At 50.1% G+C, this 22,873-nt stretch overlaps 1 protein-coding gene and 1 pseudogene across 1 annotated transcript in view; both read left to right on the forward strand.

Moving 5' to 3' along the window:
* Nucleotides 1–22,873, forward strand: part of GOLGA1 (golgin A1) — a 65,692-nt gene that overhangs the window by 40,201 nt on the left and 2,618 nt on the right. The window contains exons 13-22 of the mRNA XM_025359816.1: nt 2,659–2,754; nt 3,744–3,893; nt 4,572–4,667; nt 13,281–13,370; nt 14,204–14,306; nt 14,436–14,596; nt 15,324–15,467; nt 21,314–21,373; nt 21,921–22,091; nt 22,601–22,687. Of these exons, the coding sequence (XP_025215601.1) occupies nt 2,659–2,754; nt 3,744–3,893; nt 4,572–4,667; nt 13,281–13,370; nt 14,204–14,306; nt 14,436–14,596; nt 15,324–15,467; nt 21,314–21,373; nt 21,921–22,091; nt 22,601–22,687 (1,158 nt within the window). The remainder of the gene's footprint in view (nt 1–2,658; nt 2,755–3,743; nt 3,894–4,571; nt 4,668–13,280; nt 13,371–14,203; nt 14,307–14,435; nt 14,597–15,323; nt 15,468–21,313; nt 21,374–21,920; nt 22,092–22,600; nt 22,688–22,873) is intronic.
* LOC112608829 lies at nt 16,144–16,311 on the forward strand (annotated as a pseudogene).

Raw genomic sequence — 22,873 nt, forward strand, 5'->3', positions numbered from 1 at the left:
GAGCGGGAGAAGAATTGCTCGAACGTGGGGGGGGGATGTGGGGGGGAGCAAAGACCCCCCCACTCCCCCCCCCGGGGGGGCGGATTGAGACCCCCCCACAAAAAAAAAAAAAAAAAAAAAAAATTGAATAATACTCCATTATATGTATAGACCACATTTTGTTTCTCCATTCATTCATTGATGAACACTTGAGTTCCATTTGCCTTTTTTTCCCCTTTTTGTGGAGAACCGGGTCTCCCTATGTTGTCCAGGTCTCCAATTCCTGGACTCAAGCTATGCCTTTGTTTCCATAAGTGCTTGGCTTGCAGGCATGAGCCCTCACTCTGTAAGCCCAGCTCTTAGGGAGGCAAAGGCATCGCCTTTTTTTTTTTTTTTTGAGACAGAATCTCACTCTGTCACCCAGGCTAGAGTGCAGTGGTACGATCTTGGCTCACTGCAACCCCCACCCCACAGGTTTAAGCAATTTTTGTTCCTAAGCTTTCCAAGTAGCTGGGACTACACATATAAACCAACATACCTTGTATTATTAATAGAGATGGGGTTTTGCCATGTTGGCCAGGCTGGTCTCGAACTCCTGGCCTCAAGTGATCCACCCATCTCGGCCTTCCAAAGTGCTAGGATTACAGGCATGAGCCACCACACCCAACCCACACCCAGCTTTTGATGGACATTTGAGTTGTTTCTATCTTTTGGCTATTGTGAATAATGCTACCATGAACGTTCCTGTACAAGGTTTTTGTGTGGACTTAATGTTTTCATTTCTCTTCAGTATATACCTAGGAATAAAATTGCAGGATGATATAGTAACTTTTTGTTTAATCTCTTGAAGATCTGAATCTGTCTTGAACTTGGCTGCTAAATTGAGACTTAGATATTTTCTGATCTCAGGAGTGTAAAACAACGTCTTAGTCTTGGCGCTACTACCAATAAAATGTGCGGTCATGAGCTAGTAACAATCCTGTTCTTCTCCTTGGACTAATCCTTTCTCATGGGATTGTTTTGGTTAAATCTAACATGTGAATGTATGTAAGGAGACTAGGCCTTAAAAACATCCTCTCCTTGTGTGTCTACCTCTCCTTCACCACGCTGCATGCAGCCTTCCTTGTGCTTATGTTTAATAATAAAGCTCCCCAAGGCCAGACCTTATTCAGTAAGTAAGAAGGCCTTCTAAGAGAAATTCACAGATACAACTTGAATCTGGTAAAAATGCCATCTTGGAGAGCCAAGTGCAACTCAGTACTAGACAGTGAGTCCTTGAGGGCCAGTCTACATCTGTCCCACTCGCTGCACTGGCCTCACGCCCAGTTGCAGTTCCTGGTATGGAGTTAGCTTTGCTCTGTATTCGTGGAACGAGTAAATCCTGAATTTGTATTGTGAACAGTAATCCCACTTCAGGGAATCTGTCCTAAGGAAGTGATTGAAACCAGGTAAAAAAATACTGTGTGTCCTGGCCAACATGGTGAAACCCATCTCTATTAAAAATACAAAAATTAGCAACCAGGCGCAGTGGCTCATGCCTGTAATCCCAGCACTTTGGGAGGCCGAGGCAGGTGGATCACGAGGTCAGGAGATCGAGACCATCCTGACTAACATGGTGAAACCCCATCTCTACTAAAAAAATACAAAAAATCAGCCAGGCGTGTTGGCACATGCCTGTAGTCCCAGCTACTTGGGAGGCTGAGGCGGGAGAATTGCTTGAACCCAGGAGGTGGAGGTAACAGTGAGCTGAGATTGTGCCACTGCACACCAACCTGGGCAACAGAGTGAGACTCCATCTCAAAAAAAAAAAATATTAGCTGGGCGTGGTGGTGCACACCTGTAATTCCAGCTACCCGGGAGGCTGAGGCAGGAGAATCGCTTGAGCCCAGCAGGTGGAGGTTGCAGTGAGCTGAGATCATGCCACTGCACTCCAGCCTGATGACAGAGTGACACTCTGTCTCAAAAAAAATAAAAGGCCAGGCCGGGCACGGTGGCTCACGCCTGTAATCCCAGCCCTTTGGGAGGCCAAGGCAGGTGGATCATGAGGTCAGGAGATTGAGACCATCCTGGCTAGCACAGTGAAACCCTAAAATACAAAAAATTAGGCGGGCGTGGTGGCAGGAGCTTGTAGTCCCACCTACTCAGGAGGCTGAGGCGTGGGAATGGCGTGAACCCGGGAGGCAGAGTTTGCAGTGAGCCGCGATCACGCCACTGCACTCCAGCCTGGGTGAGAGTGAGACTCTGTCTCAAAAAAACAAAAACAAAAATACTGTGTGAAGATGTTGATTGCTGCATTCTGTTAGATGGGAAAAACAGAAAGCCTAAGTAGCCAGCACAGTAGGCAAATGGGTCAGTAAATTATAGAACACTCTTGAGGAGATGAGGTCTAAAGATTACATGGAGACAGAAGGACATTTAAGAGTAGGAAAAAGATACAAAGTTTTACATTGTCCGGTTAAAACTTTATATAAAGTTATAAACAAAAGTCATTAAAAGAGAGTTTAAGAAAATACATTAGAATGCTAGTGTTTTTTATAATGGTAGACTTACGGGTTTTTTCTCAGGTTACATTTTTCTATAATGTACCTGTTTTATTTAAATCACTTTGCATTTTAAAGCCATTTGTTACCATTCTTCAGCTTCTTGTGAACAGAAAGAATGCTTCTGCTTCCCTCTCAGGTAAGAGAACTAGAGCAGACCTTGCAGGCCTCTGAGGAGCAGCTCCAGCAGAGCCAGGGTGTCGTGGCTGCCCAGGAAGCTCAGATACAGGAGCTTGTAAGTGCTTATTGGAGCTGCTGCATTCCAGGCTCTCTTAATACTTTCTCTCCAGGACTTTGCAGATGCCCCAAACTCCTTCCCAGCTTCGGCAATGGTACCTGGACCTGCCCATAGATACAGTTCTTGTGCTGGATGCGAGCAGGCCAGCAGCAGAGGGTGGAGGGAGTCAGGACCTACCGGTGGGCCTGAGTTACCTGGGAGGTGGACCAGTGGCTCCTTTCCACCTTACATCCCACCTTCCGGTCCAGCCCGGTCCTGGGGCTGTCAGAGGTGGCAGCTCCACTAGGAGTCAAGCCTCAGCTTGCAATCAGGAGTGGGGAGAACACCGCCAGACTCTGGGGAGAGGATGGCAAGGGCTTGGCCTGTCATCACAGGCCAGATGTGGTGTGGAGTTAGAAGATAGGAAAATCAAACCAGCCAGCGTGTATTTCATATTTGCCATGTCCCAGGCACTGTGCTCAATGCTTTGCACGTGTTTTCATTTAGTCCTTGCAGGAGACCTGAGAATTATGCACTGTCATCCTCATCCCATAGACGAGGCAAGCTCAGAAAGCTTGGCTCAGTAGCCCACAGGCTTGCAGCCAGTAAATGGCAGAACCCACATCTTTCTTGTGTCAAAGCCCTGTTCTTCATTGCTGTATTATACTGCCCCCCTAGTATAATTTCTCCCCAGGGAAAGCCGCAGCCACTGAGGCAACACTGAGTAGTGTGAAGGAGGCCTGTGTCTAAGGACTGGCTGGCGCCCAGAGCTGTCCCTACACACCTTGAGGATGGAGTGATGACATCAAGACTCCATCTTCCAGACAGGCCAGGGTCCAGGAGCAACAGGCAGAGCCTGCAGGGGGGACCTCAGCAACGCCAGGTGGGGAGGGGCTGAGGAGAGAGTTGTTTCTGTTGGATACCCATCTTTTCACCGAGGGCCAGACTACGATCCCCCACTGGAAACCATTGTCACCCTGACTGACCATCCTCTGGTCTCCCCGAAGGTTGCCGCCAACCAGGAGAGCAGCCATGTGCAGCAGCAGGCCCTTGCTCTGGAGCAGCAGTTCTTGGAGCGCACCCAGGCACTAGAAGCCCAGATCGTGGCCCTGGAGAGAGCGCGGGCAGCTGACCAGACCACTGCAGAGCAAGGGATGGTGAGTGAAGAGCTGAGAGAGGGTGGGCCCAGGAGCACCAGGGTCCCGCACAGTGAAGTCAGCCACGTGCTTGACAGCACAGCACCACCTCTGCACTAGGAAACCACTTTAAAGGGCAGGTTTTTTTTCTTTGAGACAGGGTCTCACTCTGTCACCCAGGCCGGAGTACAGTGGCATGATCACAGCTGACTGCAGGCTTGACCTCTCAGAGTGGCTTGCCATCTCAGCCTCCCAAGTAGCTGGGACTACAGGCGTGCACCACCCCAGCCAGCTAATTTTTTTATTTTTTGGAGAGACAAGGTCTCACTATGTTGCCCAGGCTGGTCTTGAACGCCTACGCCCAAGGGATCTGCCCACCTCAGCCTCCCAAACTGCTGGAATTACAGGCATGAGCCACTGCACCCAGCCGAGAGCAGTTCGTATCTTTACAGAGGCACCTGCTCATGAGACTGGATGTAAAAAGGCTGCTTTTTACAAAACTCAAAACAGATGGGTTTTCTTTTTCCTTGGGCCCACAGAGACTTCCTACTTTCTGACCAGTCCCCTCTGCTTCTTCCCATTGACTTTTAAAATGTGTATTGTTCCTCCCTATGCCTTCTTCCTGGTCCATGCTCCCTGTGCCCAGGGAAATATGGTAGTGAAGACTTTTCTTTTATATATGTTCTTCTAAATTGGCAGCGACAACTGGAGCAAGAAAACGCAGCCCTTAAAGAAAGCAGTAATGAATATGAACGTTCTTTACAGAATCACCAATTTGAACTAAAGAAGCTGAAGGTATTTATTTAATTGAATCAGAGTTTCATAAAAGTATTCATATTTTCTACATGTGTATTTAGAGTGCCCCACTTCTCATACTTACAGTACAGGATGAGTAGAATTAGCATTTGTTCAATAGTTCTGTTAGGCATCGGCCACAAATTGCCACTTCATTAAGTTCTCTCAGGAATCCAGGACAGTAGGAAGAATTGTGTTCATTTGGCAGTTAGTGTCATTGAGGTTCTGAGGGTAAACCATTTGTGCAAGTTGCATAGTTGGTTAGAGGTGGTGTTGGTCTCACTTCACCCTACCACAGAGGCCAGCCCTTCCTCTGTGGCATCAACAACTGCTTGAAAGTCATGCTGTCAAGATACTGCTCTTGCTGATGTTTCCAGGGAGATCTTAATACCAGGCCTTAAAAGATGATAAGGACCTTTGTTTTGCTTGTTTATATCAGGGACCGTGTACAGAAATGAAGTAACAATCTGTTGGATTATTACACTTTCTCTTCTGCAAATTTGGAGCTTTAATCAGATGATGCCTCTTTCATTCCCTAATCGTAACTGGATAAAAAGGAGGAAAGATTCTGTCACTTTCTTATATGCCCCAAGACTCCCCTGGCCCCTTTCAAAGCACCTTGGATGATGGGACATTGTAGTACTTGCCCGGCTTGGTCATGACTCAAAGATTTTATGGATCCTTTGGCAGCGATCTTCTCCTGGAGCGTCCGTAGCTGAATGCCTGCACCTAGTAAGCTTCCAGTAATCAGATCTGATGAGTGACATAGGTACTAATGCAGTAGCATTGCATCATGTGGAGCGTGGACTTTGGAGTCAGATTTTTTTTTTCGTGCATTCCTTCAATAAACATTTGAGTATCTGTAAGGGCCAGGCATCACTGTAAGTGCTGGGACGTATTAAATAGCAATGAGCCAGTGTGATGGCTCACGCCTGTATTCCTAGCATTTTGAGAGGCCAAGGTGGGTGGATCACCTGAGGTCAGAAGTTTGAGACCAGCCTGGCCAACATAGTGAAATCCCATCTCTACTAAAAATTCAACAATTAGCCAGTGTCGTGGTGTGTGCCTGTAATCCCAATTGGGAGGCTGAGGCAGGAGAATCACTTGAACCCGGGATGTGGAGGCTGCAGTGAGCCAAGATCATGCCACTGCACTCCAGCCTGGGTGACATAGCGAGACTCCATCCCAAAAAGTAAATAAATAAAATAAAGAGCAGTGGAAAAAACAGGTGAAGTTCCTTTCTTGTGGAGTTTGTAACTAGAGATGGTAACCAAGTTACGAATAATGATAAATGCTGTGAAGAAAATAGAACAGGGCAAGGACAGCCAGGGGGGAGGTCGGGGAGGAGAGGGCTCTTTCCGTGTGGAGTTGGGGAAGGCCTTGATGCTGGCAGAAGGGCCTGCAATGTGAATATTTGAGGAATAATATTCTAGACAGAAGAAATAACAAATATAAAGGCTCTGAGGCAGGAAAAAGCCTGGTCTGTTCAAAGAATAGCACAGAGGCCAGTGTGGCTGCAGCTACTGGCCAAGGGAGAGCATGGCTGGTGGTGAGGGGGAACACAGGCATTAGAATCATGGGAAGCCCTGGCAGGTCTTTTTTTTTTTTTTTTGAGACAGGGTCTTTCTCTGTTGCCCAGGCTGGAGTGCAGTGGTGCGATAACAGCTCACTGCAGCCTCAGCTTCCCAGGCTCAAGCAATCCTCCCACCTCAGCTTCATGAATAACTAGGACTACAGGTGTGCAAAATTTATTAATCTTTCTTTTGTAGAGACAGGGTCTTGCTATGTTAACCAGGCTGATTTTAAACTCCTGTGCTCAAGCGATCCACTCTCCTTGGCCTCCCAAAGTGCTGGGATTACAGGCATGAGCCACCGCTCCTGGCCAGCCGTGGCAGGTCTTAAGCAGATAAGTGATGTGAGAAGTTTTGTTTTAAAAGGATTTCTGTGGCTGCCTGTGAAGAATGTTTGGTAAGGGAGGCATGAGCAGAAGCCGGAAGACTGTTTAGGAGACTTTTTAGGAATCTAGGCCAGAAGTGACTAACACATTAGTGGTGGACTTGGGAAGAAGTATTCAGACCAGGATTTATTTTTAGAGATGGAGCTGTTTTGTTTGCTTTTTGTTTTTTGTATATGAGATGGAGTCTCACTTTGTTGCCCAGGCCGACGTGTAGTGGAACGTTCTCGGCCTACTATTACTTCGACCTCCTGGGTTCAAGCAATTCTCATGCTCCACCTCCCAAGTAGCTGGGACTACAGGCACGTGCCACCATGCCCGGCTAATTTTTGTATTTTTGGTAGAGACAGCGTTTCACCATATTGGCCAGGCTGATCTTGAACTCCTGACCTCAAGTGATCCACCTGCCTTGGCCTCCCAAAGTGCTGGGATTACAGGTGTGAGCCACCATGCCCTGCCTGAGATGGAGCTTTAAGGACTTAGGAATGGGAGAAAAACAGGAATTGTAGATGACATCTAGATTTGGTTTGTATAATTCAGTTTCTCCACTTCAGTGCTATTGACGTTTGAGGCCGGATGGTTCTCTGTTGTAGAGGTTCTTTGTTGTAGAGGTTCTCTGTTGTGGATGGTTCTCTGTTGTGGAGGGTGTCTGTTGTGGATGGTTCTCTGTTGTGGAGGGTGTCTGTTGTGGAGGGTCTCTGTTGTGGATGGGTCTCTGTTGTGGGTGGTCTCTGTTGTGGAGGGTCTCTGTTGTGGAATGTTCTCTGTTGTGGAGGGTCTCTGTTGTGGATGGTTCTCTGTTGTGGAGGGTGTCTGTTGTGGGTGGTCTCTGTTGTGGGTGGTCTCTGTTGTGGAGGGTGTCTTTTGTGGAGGGTCTCTGTTGTGGGTGGTCTCTGTTGTGGAGGGTGTCTGTTGTGGGTGGTCTCTGTTGTGGGTGGTCTCTGTTGTGGGTGGTCTCTGTTGTGGAGGGTCTCTGTTGTGGGTGGTCTCTGTTGTGGGTGGTCTCTGTTGTGGAGGGTCTCTGTTGTGGAGGGTGTCTGTTGTGGTGGTTCTCTGTTGTGGAGGGTCTCTGTTGTGGAGGGTCTCTGTTGTGGTGGTTCTCTGTAGTGGTGGTTCTCTGTTGTGGAGGGTGTCTGTTGTGGAGGGTCTCTGTTGTGGAGGGTCTCTGTAGTGGTGGTTCTCTGTTGTGGAGGGTGTCTGTTGTGGAGGGTGTCTGTTGTGGAGGGTCTCTGTTGTGGAATGTTCTCTGTTGTGGAGGGTCTCTGTTGTGGAGGGTGTCTGTTGTGGGTGGTCTCTGTTGTGGTGGTCTCTGTTGTGGGTGGTCTCTGTTGTGGGTGGTCTCTGTTGTGGAATGTTCTCTGTTGTGGAGGGTCTCTGTTGTGGGTGGTCTCTGTTGTGGTGGTTCTCTGTAGTGGAGGGTCTCTGTTGTGGAGGGTCTCTGTTGTGGGTGGTCTCTGTTGTGGAATGTTCTCTGTTGTGGAGGGTCTCTGTTGTGGAGGGTCTCTGTTGTGGAGGGTCTCTGTTGTGGAGGGTGTCTGTTGTGGAATGTTCTCTGTTGTGGAGGGTGTCTGTTGTGGGTGGTCTCTGTTGTGGTGGTTCTCTGTTGTGGAGGGTCTCTGTTGTGGTGGTTCTCTGTAGTGGAGGGTCTCTGTTGTGGAGGGTCTCCGTTGTGGAGGGTCTCTGTAGTGGAGGGTCTCTGTTGTGGAGGGTGTCTGTTGTGGAGGGTGTCTGTTGTGGAGGGTCTCTGTTGTGGTGGGTCTCTGTTGTGGAATGTTCTCTGTTGTGGAATGTTCTCTGTTGTGGAGGGTGTCTGTTGTGGAGGGTCTCTGTTGTGGAGGGTGTCTGTTGTGGAGGGTCTCTGTTGTGGAGGGTGTCTGTTGTGGGTGGTCTCTCTTGTGGAATGTTCCCTGTTGTGGGTGGGTCTCTGTTGTGGAGGGTCTCTGTTGTGGAACTTCTTTGTTGTATGTGCTGCAAATGTGCATGATAGGCTGCTTAGGAGCGAGCATCTACCCACTAGATGTCAGTAGCAGCCCCACTTAGGACAACCACTGTGTCTCCAGACATTGCTAAATGTCTCGTGGGGGCAAAAGCACTGCTGGCAGAGAACCAGTGGGGTAACTGAATGAACAGCGTACATACCATTCACTGAGATGGGGGTCTGGGGAGATATGTCAAGAGTGGATTCCATTTTGGGTATGTTGAGCTTCAGAGGCCTACCCAACAGGCAGTCTGTAGGCTGACAAGTCTGGAAATCGGAGCAGATTCTGAGTAGATATATAAATTAGGAAGCCTGTGTGCCTATAGTCCCAGCTGCTTGGGAGCCCAAGAGGCGGAGGTTGCAGTGAGCCAAGATCACACCACTCACTGCACTCCAGCCTGAATGACAGAGCAAGAACCTATTTCAAACACACATACGCGCGCGCACACACATACACACACAGAACTTTAGGAAACCATCGATCAGCATAGCTCACAGGCAAAATTACAGCCAAATGGCTATCAGTGAGTGCAGATAGAGAAGAGGGTCGAAAACGAAGGCCAGGGCCACACCCACAGGTAGAGGCTCAGAACAAAAGGAGGGGCCAACAGAGAAGACACCAAAGGAGCCGCAGGTAGGGTAGCAGTAAAAGCAGGTGCATGTGGGGCTCTGGAGGTACAGGGCAGAAAGCATTACAAGAAGGACTGAGTAGTGAACTCTGTCATATGCTGCCAACTGGTCAAGAAAGGAGACAAAGAGATGACCGTTGGCCGGGCACGGTGGCTCAAGCCTGTAATCCCAGCACTTTGGGAGGCCGAGGCGGGTGGATCACGAGGTCAGGAGATCGAGACCATCCTGGCTAACATGATGAAACCCCGTCTCTACTAAAAATACAAAAAACTAGCCGGGCGTGGTGGCGGGCGCCTGTAGTCCCAGCTACTCGGAGGCTGAGGCGGGAGAATGGCGTGAACCCGGGAGGTGGAGCTTGCAGTGAGCCGAGATCGCGCCACTGCACTCCAGCCTGGGCGACAGAGCGAGACTCCGTCTCAAAAAAAAAAAAAAAAAGAGATGACCGTAGATTTGCCAAGACTGAGTGTGTCAGCAACGCTGGGAAGAATAGTCACTGTAGAGTCGTAGGGAGATATGGTTGACGAGAGCAGGTTAAAATGAGACTCGAGAGATGCTTCCACTTGCAGTAAAGGCAGACTAGGTAATTCAGACCAGCTCACCTGAGGACTCCCAGAAAAACTGGCCAAAATAAGAGAACATCTGCTTGTAGGAGCCTACAAGACAGTGAGGAATGGCCCATCCCGCCCAGGGACAGGAGTCCAGCATGCAAAGCAGCTTTTGCCCTGGTGGTATCCGCTGATCCTGAAGAGGCTGGAAGTTTATCTAAATTTTTCATAGTTTCTCAGAGTTAGGGGAATAGAAATTGGAGTTTAATTTTTATTAAAGCTTGGATCCAGCCTGGGAGATCCTGGAAGCTTTGGTTAGGCACACCACAGGACTACACGCTAGGAGTGAAGTTGAATGGGAAGTAACCAGCACGCCATCCACACCCTGCCCCCAGCTTTGATTGCACTAACTGAAGGACATGGGTGGCCCAGGAAAAACCCGTGAGCTAATTTTGGATTAAAACGATCCCAGGTTATTAGTGCTCCTGGGTGACTAGAAAAAACAAAATCAAAGATAAGCAAACAAAAATACAAAGCAACACGAACAAACGGACTCACAAGGGCTCAGGTATTATATGCTTACTATGTTTGAGGAGATAAAAGACAAAATTAAAAATTTCAGCAAGATGTGGAATAGTTCTATTATTGTATTATAGTTATAATAAAAGACAGCAGTTTTAAAAAAGGAATCAAATAGAATTTTAGACCTGAAAAATAGAATAACTGAAATTAATAAAATAAATTACAAAAGGACATGAGGAAGCTTTTTGGTGGATGGGTATTTTTACTATTTTTATTAGGGTGATGGTTTCATCACAGTTCATCAAGGCATACACCTGTAGTCCCAGCTACTCAGGAGACTGGGGCAGGAGGATCTTTTGAGCCTAGAAGGTGGAGGTTGCAGTGAGCTATCACCACAAACTGGACTGCAGCATGGGCGATAGAGCAAGAACCCATTTCCAAAAACAAAAATTTAAATGTAAACATATAGAAAACTATATGTTTACATTTAAGAAATACACTTTCTTTCTTTTTTTTTTTTTTTTGAGACGGAATTTCTCTCTTATTGCCCAGGCTAGAGTGCAATGGCGCGATCTCAGCTCACTGCAACCTCTGTCTCCTGGGTTCAAGAGATTCTCCTGCCTCAGCCTCCCAAGTAGCTAGGATCACAGGCATGCGCCACCACACCAGGCTAATTTTTTATTTTTAGTAGAGATAGGGTTTCTCCATGTTGGTCAGGCTCGTCTCGAACTCCCAACCTCAGGTGATCTGCCCGCTTTGGCCTCCCAAAGTGCTGGGATTACAGGCGTGAGCCACCGTGCCCAGCCTGAAATACACTTTCAAAGAACCCATAGGTCAAAGAAAAAAAATCACAATGGAAATTCTGAGATATTTTGAAATAAAGCTGGGCACAGTGGTTCACACAGTGAGCCAAGATTGTGCCATTGCACTCCAGCCTGGGTGTGACAAGAGCTAAACTCCGTCACAAAAAAATAATAATATTTTGAAATAAATGATTTTGTAAATAGTATGGATCAAAATTGGTCGAGTATAACTAAAGCAGTACATGGAAGGAAATTTCAGTCTCAGTGTCATCTCTTAGGAAGAAAGCCTGAAAATTGAGCCACGTATGCATCTCAAAAAGTCAGAAAAAGGCATAAATCAAACTCAAGGAAGAAATAACAAATACAAGCACACAAATTAATGAAATGGAAAATAAAATGGGCTGGGCGTGGTGACTCAGCCCTGTAATCCCAGCACTTTGGGAGGCCAAAGCGAGTGGGTCACCTGAGATCAGGAATTCAAGACCAGCCTGACCAACATGGTGAAACCCCATCTCTACTAAAAATACAAAAATTAGCTGGGCATAGTGGCGCATGCCTGTAATCCCAGCTACCTGGGAGGCTGAGGCAGGAGAATCGCTTGAACCCGGGAGTCAGAGGTTGCAGTGAGCCGAGATCGCAGCATTGCACTCCAGCCTGGGCAACAAAAGCGAAACTCTGTCTCAGGAAGGAAAGGAGGAAGGGAAGATGGGAAGAAGGGAGGGAGAGAGGGAGGCTGGGCGCGGTGGCTCATGCCTGTAATCCCAGCGCTTTCGGAGGCCAAGGTAGATCACCAGAGGTCAGGAGTTTAAGAGCAGCCTGGCCAACATGGTGAAACCCGTCTCTACTAAAAATACAAAAATTAGCCGGGCATGGTGGCCCATGTCTGTAGTCCCAGCTATTCAGGAGGGTGAGGCAGGAGAATTGCTTGAACCTGGGAGGCAGAGGTTGCAGTCAACTGAGATTGCGCCACTGCATTCCAGCCTGGGCAACAAAAGAGAAGCTCCATCTCAAAAAAAAAAAAAAAAAGAATGGGACCCTGTCATAATAGCGAGGACTGCTGAAGCCTGAAGTGGGTTATTTGAAGGTGAATAAAATTGCTAAGCTCTGGGTGAGACAAATCAAGGCCGTATTTAGTTTAACAGTCTACTTGTTCCATCAGCTACTGAGAAGGGTGTGCTCAATCTTCCACTACGATGGTAGATTTGTCTCTTTCTTCCTTTAGTTCTGTCTGTCTTCGCTTCATGTATTTTGAAGTGCTGCTACTAGGTGCACATATATTTAGAATTGTTTTTATCCATGCTCTTCAAAGCAGCTGTTCCCTAAGCCCATCCTGGAGAATCATCCCCAGGTGCAGAGGCAGCCGTGCGTGGGTGGCCTGGTGGCTCCTGCAAGCTGCAGGCCCTGCTTTGTGCCACAGTGAACCTAAGCAGGCACCGTCAACCCCGCCTCCCACAGTGCTGGATCTTATGTGGCTCTGAGGCACTAGCACAGACTTTGGAGCCACAGAGACTTTGTTCTGTCCTGTCAGTCTAGCCCCTCACTAGCTGATGCTTGAATCCATTTTCCTGCAGCCTTGACCTCCCGGACACAAGCAATCCTCTCACCTCAACCTCCTGAGTAGCTGGCACTACATGCATGTGCCACAATGCTTGGCTAATTTTTCTTATATAGAGACAGGTCCTCGCTGTGTTGCCCAGGATGGTCTTGAACTCCTGGGTTCAAGCGATCCTCCCACCTCAGCCTCCTGAAGTGCTGGGATTATTGGTGTGAGCCACCATACCCAGTCATTGTTTCTTACTCTTTCCGTAACCAATTGTTCCAGTCCCCCACTCCATTCACGTGGCCTGCAAGTCTGACTTCTTGTTCTTGGCTACTGTCCTTAGACCAGCTCTTCAGAATAGGCCTCTAGCCTTGGTGTGGGTCCTGGCGGGGGTGCTTTTGGGGCAACCGATCCTCAGTGGTGTGCCATTTCCAGGGAAGTTGGTGGGTTGCCTGCCAGGACAGCTCTGAGAGGGATACTGAAGGCATGGCAGGGAGGGGCCAGGCTGGGAGCCTGGGGAAGTGGGGAGCATGTTGGTCTGGCTCTGCAAAGCCGTGCCCTGTCTGCCGGGCTTCTTGCGTGGCATACAGCTAAAAAACTGTGAACTAAGTGTTGGGGCTCGGTGGTTTTCTGCATTGTAGGAAGAATGGAGCCAAAGAGAAATTGTGAGTGTCGCGATGGCTCAAGCCCTGGAGGAGGTGCGGAAGCAAAGGGAAGAGTTCCAGCAACAGGTGGGCCCTGTTTCACGCAGTTGCACGAGCAGCAGGCCCGTCCTGCCATGGGACTCTCGGAGAGGCCCTCTCTCTCCAGGGTAGGGGTAGTAGACACAGGGCTCAGGGAATGCAGTCAGCTGCGTGGGCCCCCGTGCTCTCTAGGAAGCTGGTAGACAAATGTTATAAAGAAACCCTCACCCCATAGGATGCCCTTTTCTGATTTTTCAACTGTCATTACCTGGAAAATGGTCCATGCTCAGGGGCCTGCTGGGCTCTGGTTCTGTGAGGTGGCCCATCATTGGCCACCTGCCCCAGAGGCCACGGAAGGTTGGGTTGAGTTTTTGCAGGAAGTATAGGAAAGCCTCCCTTGAAGGTAGACTTCATATCTGACCCCAGGGCTTCTAGTTCAGTGGCTTTAGGTCTTTGGTAAGTCCTTAACAAATCTGAGTCTCCTCTGATGAGGACTCTAGTCCTTCTACTTACACCTCCGGGAAACTATTCTATAATGAGGTAACATATATCAAATGCATGTCTAGTGTTGGGGATGTTGTAGGCACTCAGGAAATGGAAGTTATGACAGCTTGTTGGGCTGGGCAGAATGGCCATGTCTCTGGTTGACCCACCGTTGGCCAGGGGGCAGTGGGAGGCAACTGCCCCTGTGCAGGACCTCTGCCAAGGAGAATGGATTTGTGCACGGTCACAGGAACAGAGCTCAGCTGGGGGTTTGCTCTGGATTGTGGACTTCAGGGAGGGATTCATGGTGGACCCTGGAGAGTGGGAAAGTGGAGATTTCTGTGGGAAGATGAGTTCACTGCTCGCAACCTTCCCTCTTGTTGATTTTTCTCTCCAAGGCAGCTAACCTGACAGCCATAATAGATGAGAAGGAACAGAATCTGCGGGAAAAAACCGAAGTGCTTCTCCAGAAAGAGCAGGAGATTCTCCAGCTGGAGCAAGGTGAGGAGTCTGTCCCTGCAGAGCCTTCTCTCCTTTTCAGGCCCAGCATCCTGCCTTGTGACAGCCTTGCCACCAGGCAGCATGGAGTCACTGGGCTCACAGTGCCCCCTTCCTTCCTTCCCGACCTAGGTCACAACTCTGCCCTGCTGCAGATGCACCAGCTGCAGGCCGAGCTGGAGGCCCTGAGGACCCTGAAGGCAGAGGAGGCTGCAGCGGTCACGGAGCAGGAGGACCTGCTGAGGCTGCGGGGCCCATTGCAGGCCGAAGTGCTCTCAGTCAGTGAGTCGCACGTAAGTCCCAGCCACGCCTGCGTGGGTGCTACAGCAAGATGCAGGGCAGGTGCTGAGAGTGCCCCTGAGGAGGCAGCAGTGGGGACGCACGGTGGACAGGACACTCCCCTGCACGGAGGGTCCTTTCTTTAAAGTAGGGCACTCAGCCAGGTGCGGTGGCTCACACCTGTAATCCCAGCACTTTGGGAGGCCAAGGCGGGCGGATTACGAGGTCAGGAGATTGAGATCATCCTGGCTAACATGGTGAAACCCCGTCTCTACTAAAAATACAAAAAATTGGTGACAGGTACCTGTAGTCCCAGCTGCTCAGGAGGCTGAGGCAGGAGAATGATGTGAACCCGGGAGGCAGAGCTTGGTGGAGCCAAGATCGCGTCACTGCACTCCAGCCTCAGCGACAGAGCGAGACTCCGTCTCAATAAATAAATAAATAAATAAAGCAGGGCACTCATATGGCTAGGAGGCCATGATTCCTGAAGAGCCCATGACAGATGGCCCTTGTCAGTAGACAGGGGAGAGCAAGCCCTTCATCCCAGCAAAGACTTGTCATGTGATTACTTGTGCGCATTGGGCTTTGGATCTTCTCCAGGAATTTACTTCCTGGCCAGTTGCCTATTAGATCACAACAGCCCACACCTAAGGGATGAGCCTGGCTCCCCTTCCCTGTACACCTGTGGCTCAGCTTCACCTTACCTGTCCTGGCTCTCAACTTGCTGCTACCACCTTGTAGGTGACCTCGAGGGCCATGCAGGACCCTGTGTTCCAGCTTCCAACTGCAGGAAGAACACCAAATGGTGAGGTTGGGGCTATGGATCTCGCGCAGCTACAGAAGGAGAAACAGGACTTGGAGCAGCAACTTCTGGAGAAAAATAAGGTGAGGATGCCCTTTGCATGGCTGTTTCTGTCTCCACCAGGTCCCCGCCCTCGGGTCTAAAATGACCCAGGCCATCCTCGGAGGTTTTTATGGTACCCCCTGCACCTCCTGGGAACCACGACCCCTTTCACCCAAAGGCCTTCCTCCTGATCTTCCGTTCCTCCTGCACTGTGCTCCTCCACACCCTCCCCAGTCCTCTTCTCCCCACCCCCTGGAGAACTGGCCAGGTGTCAGGCTTGGGCAACTGCAAGCCTTCGTGTTCCCTGCCAGCTCGGCTGTCCCCAGCCAGGCCATAGCGACAGTTCTCTTTCCTCTGTACTTCCTTTCTACAGCTGTGGAAGGACAGCACTGATAGCTGCCTTTAAGGGTTTGTTTGGGTGGGAGGAGGGGGGTATGAAATGAAGGTGTTTGTTAACGGTCCTATAAACTTTATAAACTCTCTGGTATTTGGTAGAGGCTCAATGAATGTCATGGTCCCCACCCCTCACCCTCCAGCCTTTTCACCTATATAAATGCAGGATCTCATTTAATCCTGGTTCTTAAAAGTGTCCTGTGAAGCTTAGTATGCCAGCCGGCTATTGCTCTGGCCTGAAATTCTGCCCCCAAATTGTGTGTGTGTGTGTTTAGATATTTTACAAGGGGGAAAGTGTTCATTATGTCTAATATAAAATACAGAATCTTTGCACAGTGGCAGTATCGTAGCCAATGAGGGTCTATCTGAGGTGCAATTATTGCTAATTAAAAAAAAAATACACACAGAAGAGTGTACAAAACAGATGTATGTCTCAGTGAATTAACAGAAAGCAAACCCATATAACCACCCTGATGCGAATCAGGACATTGCCAGCATCCCAGAAGCCCAGCCCCCTGGGCCCCTCACAGCCCTGTCAGTCACTCCATCCCAGCCCTTCCGGCAATGACTGCCTTGCTTTCTTCCCTAGTGTCACCTCAGCTCACATTGCTCAACCCCACAGTTTCATTGTGCCTGTTCATAAATGTCCCATGTGCCCCTAGGACCTCTGTCTCTGGAGCCTCTGGCCTTACCAGCTGTGCTGCCTTCCTGCCTCCTTACTCAGTGTTGGGTCTGTGTCTGTCTCGGGACCACTGCCTTCCCGACACCTCTGGTTCTCTGGCCTCTCTCCCTTTCCTTAGACTGTCCTAGCCAAGCTCTGGTTAAACTTGGGCTAAACTCAACTCTTGCCTGCTCCCTGCCTGCAGCCATGGAGCCAGACCTGTCTGGAAAGTGCCATCACCTGGGCATTCAGGTCCCCTCGAAGCTCAGGACCATGGTCCTGTGGGCAACCCAGTGTTCCCCGCAAACCCGCCTCATCCGTGGGCCTTCCTGCCCCTTTGCTCCTAACCCCAACTTCATGTCTACCTTCTCTCCTCTCTTCACCTCAACCCTGCCTCACCCGCCCTGGCACTCCCGCCTCCTGCTTCTCTGAGAAGGGATGTGCCACAGCCCCTCCTCATACCCTGTTCCCTCACCTCCCCAAGCACTACGCCAGCCGCCTCCCCCTTCTTGCCTAGGTCATTTTTTCTTGGAGTCGTCCCATCCACTGAGAAGTGCACTGTCATGCAGGCGCCTTATGAAAGCCCTTGGTTGACACCCCTTTGTCCTGTTGCTGAGGCTCTGCTCACCTCCCATGCTGACAAGTTGAAACTTTCTGTATCTGCCATCTCCATTCCCACTCCTCATCTCTCAACCTTTCCCCCACCACTCCACAGAAAAACGCTCTTGTCAAGCTCATCAGTAACATCTGCATTGCTAAATCCAGAAGGCAGTTCCTAATTTTCCCTCTGATTGGCCTGTTGGCAGCCTTGGACAGGCGCCTCTTCCTCCTCCTGAAGCTCCCATCCATGGCCTGCTCCTTCTCCGTCTCCTCTGATGGGCCAGTCTCCTTCCCACTGCCACCCGCCGTGCGCAGGGGCAGGCCTCACAGCTCTTCTCTGCACTGTGCACCCTCCGCTGCGATCTCACCCATGCCCTGTGCAGCTGGTTCCCCTCCCTGCCTCCTGCCCAGATGGCTCCATGGACGCTAGCCTCACAAACCCGTCTCCACGTGAGCTCTAAGGTGTCTGAAACTCAAAACATCCGAAAACACACTTCAGCTTCACTGTGCTCCCTGGCTGCCATGGCCACCTTTCCCATCTCAGACGGCAAAAGCCTTGGAGTTGTCCTATCTGCCTTGGTTCTTTCTCCACCGGCATCCAGGCCGTTAACAGATTCCTTCAGCACCCCCTTCACACATTTCCCAGAATCCACCACTTCACATCGCAGCCACCTGCTTCAGGTTACCATTGTCTCTTCTCTGGAAGATGGTGTCAGACTTCTAACTGGTTTCCCTGGCACTCCTCTCTTAGCCCTCTGATGACTTCCTATCTCTTGATGAAAGCCTGAGTCCTTGCAGAAGCCCACAAAGCCCTGTGTGGGCCCCTCATTACCCCCTGCCAGCTGAGCCCTCCTGTCCTCATCACTCCCTCTCAGCCACAGGGGCCTCACCTCCCATCAAGTAGCCTCTGACCTCAGGGCCTTGGCACTTGCTGAGCCTCCCGTCTGGAAGTGCCTTCCCCTAGTCACCCTCACTTTCTTTATGCCATCCCGACCAGCCTCACCACCAGAACCCCACCCTTTACCATGCTGCCTCTTTGTGCCTCTTCATATCCCCAATACACTGCGGATTTGATTATTGATTCTTTTTTTTTTTTTTTTTTTGAGACAGTCTCCCTCTGTCACCCAGACTGGAGTGCAATGGCGTGATCTTGGCTCACTACGACCTCTGCCTCCTCGGTTCAAGTGATTCTTTTGCCTCAGTCTCCAGAGTAGCTGTGATTACAGGTGCCCACCATCACGCCTGGCTAATTGTGTGCGTGTGTGTGTGTGTGTTTGAGATGGAGTCTCTCTCTGTCGCCAGGCTGGAGTGCAGTGGTGCAATCTCAGCTCACTGCAACCTCCGCCTCCCGAGTTCAAACAATTCTCCTCCTGCCTCAGCCTCCCAAGTAGCTGGGACTACAGGCGCATGCTACCACACCCAGCTAATTTTTGTATTTTTAGTAGAGATAGGGTTTCACCATGTTGGCCAGGATGGTCTCGATCTCTTGACCTCGTGATCCACCCGCCTTGGCCTCCCAAAGTGCTGGGATTACAGGTGTGAGCCACCGCGCCCAGCCTGTTGATTGATTCCTTTACCCCCAAGGGTGAACTTTTGTCTTTTTTGTTGCCGTTTCTCCACCCCTAGAACAGTGTAGGGACTCAGTAATTATTAGATGAATTACCAAGTGAGAGAACCCAGGAAACCAAATAACATAAGATAAAGTAGCGAATGTACTTTTGGGACAGTGTCCAACCTCATGGTCAGCCAAAAGAATAGAAATCGAAGCCACAAGGTGCCATTTTACAAAATTGGGTGTGTTGGAGGTCACTTAAAATGCCTCACAGGGGAGGAGTTAGAAACACTTTTGTGGTCCTCTGATTCAGTCATTCCATTCCCAAGAGAAACACTGGGAATTCCTCGCTTGGGGAAACAAAGCTTATCCCAGCTTTGTTTTAAAGTGGAAGCCCGGGCTGGGCGCGGTGGCTCACTCCTGTAATCCCAACACTTTGGGAGGCCGAGGTGGGCGGATCACGAGGTCAGGAGATCAAGACCATCCTGGCTAACACAGTGAAACCCCATCTCTACTAAAAAGACAAAAATAATTAGCCAGGTGCGGCAGCGGGCGCCTGTAGTCCCAGCTACTCGGGAAGCTGAGGCGGGAGAATGGCGTGAACCCAGGAGGCGGAGCTTGCAGTGAACTGAGATAGCGCCACTGCACTCCAGCCTGGGCGACAGAGCGAGACTCCGTCTCAATCAATCAATCAATCAATAAACAAAGTGGAAGCCCAGCCACGCAGTAAGACAGGGCATCCCCGGGAGTTCCTGTCACACTAGACGTTACAATTAGAAAAGCTGGAGGAGGCAGTGATGACTCTGATACATGAAAAATGTATTTACAATTCCAGCCACGCTGTGCAAGAATGGGGATGTGGACTGGGGGTACATGAAAGAACGCATTTAGATATATTACCATTGGGAGACTTCGAATAAATTTTTATTTAAAACCGGACGCGGTGGCTCATGCCTGTAATTTCACCACTTTGGGAGGCCGAGGCAGGCAGATTGCCTGAGGCCAGGAGTTCGAGACCAGCTTGGCCAACATGGTGAAATCCCATCTCTACTAAAATGACAAAAATTAGCTGGGCATTGTGGCACACGCCTGGAATCCCAGCTACTCAGGAGGCTAAGGTGGGAGAATTGCTTGAACCCAGGAGGCAGAGGTTGCAGAGAGCCGAGATTGTGCCATTGCACTCCGGCCTCAGGGACAGAGTAAGACTCTGTCTCAAAAAAAAAAAAAATTTCCTATATGATGAAGATTTTAGTTGAGAAAATAAGTTCAGCATGTCTAGTGAATAATGGACTGTGTATGGAATGTGTAATAAATGTAAGGCTTATAATACTACTTAAACATCAAAGAAAATCAGCCAGGCATGGTGGTGCACAGCTATAGTCCCAGGTACTCGGGAGGTTGAAATGGGAGAATTGCTTGAGCCCAGGAGTTCAAAGACTGAATCCAGCCTGGGCAACATAGTGACATGCTGTCTCTTAAAGAAAGAAAACAGAAAGAAGGCCAGGCGTGGTGGCTCATGCCTGTAATCCCAGCACTTTGGGAGGCCAAGGTGGGTGGATCACCCGAGGTCAGGAGTTCGAGACCAGCCTGGCCAACATGATGAAACCCTGTCTCTACTAAAAATACAAAAATTAGCTGGGTTTGGGGGCAGGCACCTGTAATCCCAGCTACTCAGGAGACTGAGGCAAGAGAATTGCTTGAACCCAGAAGGCAGAGGTTGCAGTGAGCCGAGATTATGCCACTGCACTCCAACCTAGGCAACAGAGCAAGACTCCGTCTCAAAAAAATAAAATTAGCTGTGTGTGGTGGCGCACAACTGTAATCCCAGCTACTTGGGAGGCTGAGGCAGGAGAATCATTTGAACCCAGGTGGCAGAGGTTGCAGTGAGCCGAGATTGCACCATTGCACTCCAACCTGGGCAACAAGAGTGAAACTCCATCTCAAAAAAAAAGAAGAAAAAAAAAAAATTGGTCGAGATGGTGGTGTGCACCTGTAATCTCAGCTACTTGAGAGGCTGAGGCAGGAGAACCACCTGAACCCGGGAGACTGAGGTTGCAGTGAGCTGAGATCGCGCCATTGTACTCCAGCCTGGGCGACAGTGAGAATTCATCTCAAAAAAAAAAAAAAAAGGAAAAGAAAAGAAATTATTTTCCAAATTACTTATCTAAAACTGAATGTTGATGAGTTGTGCAGAAAAACCATGATCTTGTTAGGGTATTCAAAACAAGCATTGCAGATTATTAATGTATTTCAAGAGAGCAGTAGTGATGAGAACCATAAATCCTCACCTAAGTATCCTACTTGGGGATCACAGCATAAAAATCGAATTTTTTTGATGGCAAAATCTATGGTCCAGAGCCTTTTCCAGCTGGGCTGTGTGTGGAGAACCAAGCCCCTGGGAAGGGATGGGCAGCACTGGGGCACTCATGTCCACACAGAGGGACTGTGGCCTCTGTGGGACGTGGAGACTCCAGTGTGTGAAAGCAGTGGCCCAAGAGGGATGACAGCCCAGCAGGCGTAGGCACAACACGCGACAGCTGAGCACCAGCCTCTCAGGATGACTTCTCAGGGCAGAGGCTCCTCACAGGCGTACAGGGGACCCCGTGGGATCTTCGGCTCTGTTTCCTTTGGTGAAACATGCATATAATGATTGACTGTCTGTGGGGTGGGGCTTGTCGCAGACCATAAAGCAGATGCAGCAGCGGATGCTGGAGCTCCGGAAGACTCTGCAGAAGGAGCTGGTGAGTGCCCCCACAGGAGCTGGCCCCACTTCCCAGCCCTCCCCCTGCTGCCTGTGCCTGGTCCCCCTGAGGTCCCTCGCTGCCTATGCTCCCCCCAACCCCTGATTAATTGCAAGGGGTCACTGGGCAGTCCAGTGTTAGCTGGTGGGCCAGCCTGCCAGCCTGCATGCACCTCTGAAGCAGCTCCGTGGCCGCGGCCCTGCCTGCCTTCTCTGAGTCTGCATCCTCATCTGAAAGTGGGGCTGTCTGCCAGGCCAGCACAGCCATGCTCTGACAGTGTGTGTGTGGCAGAGTGCTTGGCCCGATGCGGGATGCCAGCAGCTCCAGGCCCCAGGGACATGTGTTCTTGCCACGGATAAGGGAATATCTGAGTTTCCCCAAATGATGCCACTCCCTCCTCAAGCCCACCTGGAGGTGCTTCCTTCTCAGGTGGGGCCCTTTTTGCCCTACAATAGTGATGATGGTTTGGACCAGGTGAACCTCCCGTGTGATTTTTCCCACCTGCCTCAGACAGTTCAGCGTAACATCTTTCCCATTGGTTTTTCAGAAAATCAGACCCGATAATGAGCTCTTCGAAGTCCGGGAGAAACCTGGACCTGACATGGCAAACATGGCGCCTTCCGTCACGAATAACGCTGACCTGACGGATGCCCGCGAGATCAACTTTGAGTACCTTAAGCATGTGGTTTTAAAATTCATGTCCTGTCGCGAATCCGAGGTAAAGGGCTTTTGAAGTGTCTTTTGGGTATTGAGGCCCCGCCCTACAGTCTGTCCTGCAGGAACCCCTGCCCAGCCCATTTCTCCCTTTTCCTCGTACATCCCGATTTGACGCCCTTGTGGGCGCTCAGTCATTTCTCCTGCTGGCGCTGGCCTGCGGAGTGAGCAGCTGGCGGGAGAGGCCATGCAGGAACCGGCTCCTGGTGGGAGATGTGGGCTCCACTTCTAAATCCTGGCCTGGGTGCGGAGGCCGGGAGCAGAATCCACCCATCACTCCTGGGTCCTGCCAAAGGGTAGGGTAGCTGCTGGGGAAATTCCCTGAAGCCTGCCAGGCCCCTGAGGATGCAGGGGAAGAAAGAACCTGTCATTGCTGCCAAACTTCAGAGTGCCAGAGCGTCACCCACCACCTGGTCCTGCCAACCAAAGCAAGCAGGACATGCCATGTAGCTCCCCCACCACCCCACCTCACCTCCACCTTGGCCTATGGCAGCAAAACTTACTGTGTTTCAGGCTTTTCATCTTATAAAAGCTGTGTCGGTGTTGCTGAACTTTTCCCAAGAGGAGGAGAACATGCTCAAAGAAACTCTGGAATATAAGGTAGAGATTCTCTGGTCTACTGTTACAGCTTCCAAAATATGTCGTCAGTCATCCCAGCAGTAGCAGTTGAAGACCCTTTAGCCCCACACGAATGTAGGTAACCAGCACAGCTGCATGATCAGCTTGGCTGCTGTTGGATGAACTTGATCCAGGCACTTTTTAGCAATGACATCCTTTGTGCCCAAA

The sequence above is a fragment of the Theropithecus gelada genome, chromosome 15 (assembly GCF_003255815.1).
Source record: "Theropithecus gelada isolate Dixy chromosome 15, Tgel_1.0, whole genome shotgun sequence".
Classification (NCBI taxonomy): domain Eukaryota; kingdom Metazoa; phylum Chordata; class Mammalia; order Primates; family Cercopithecidae; genus Theropithecus; species Theropithecus gelada.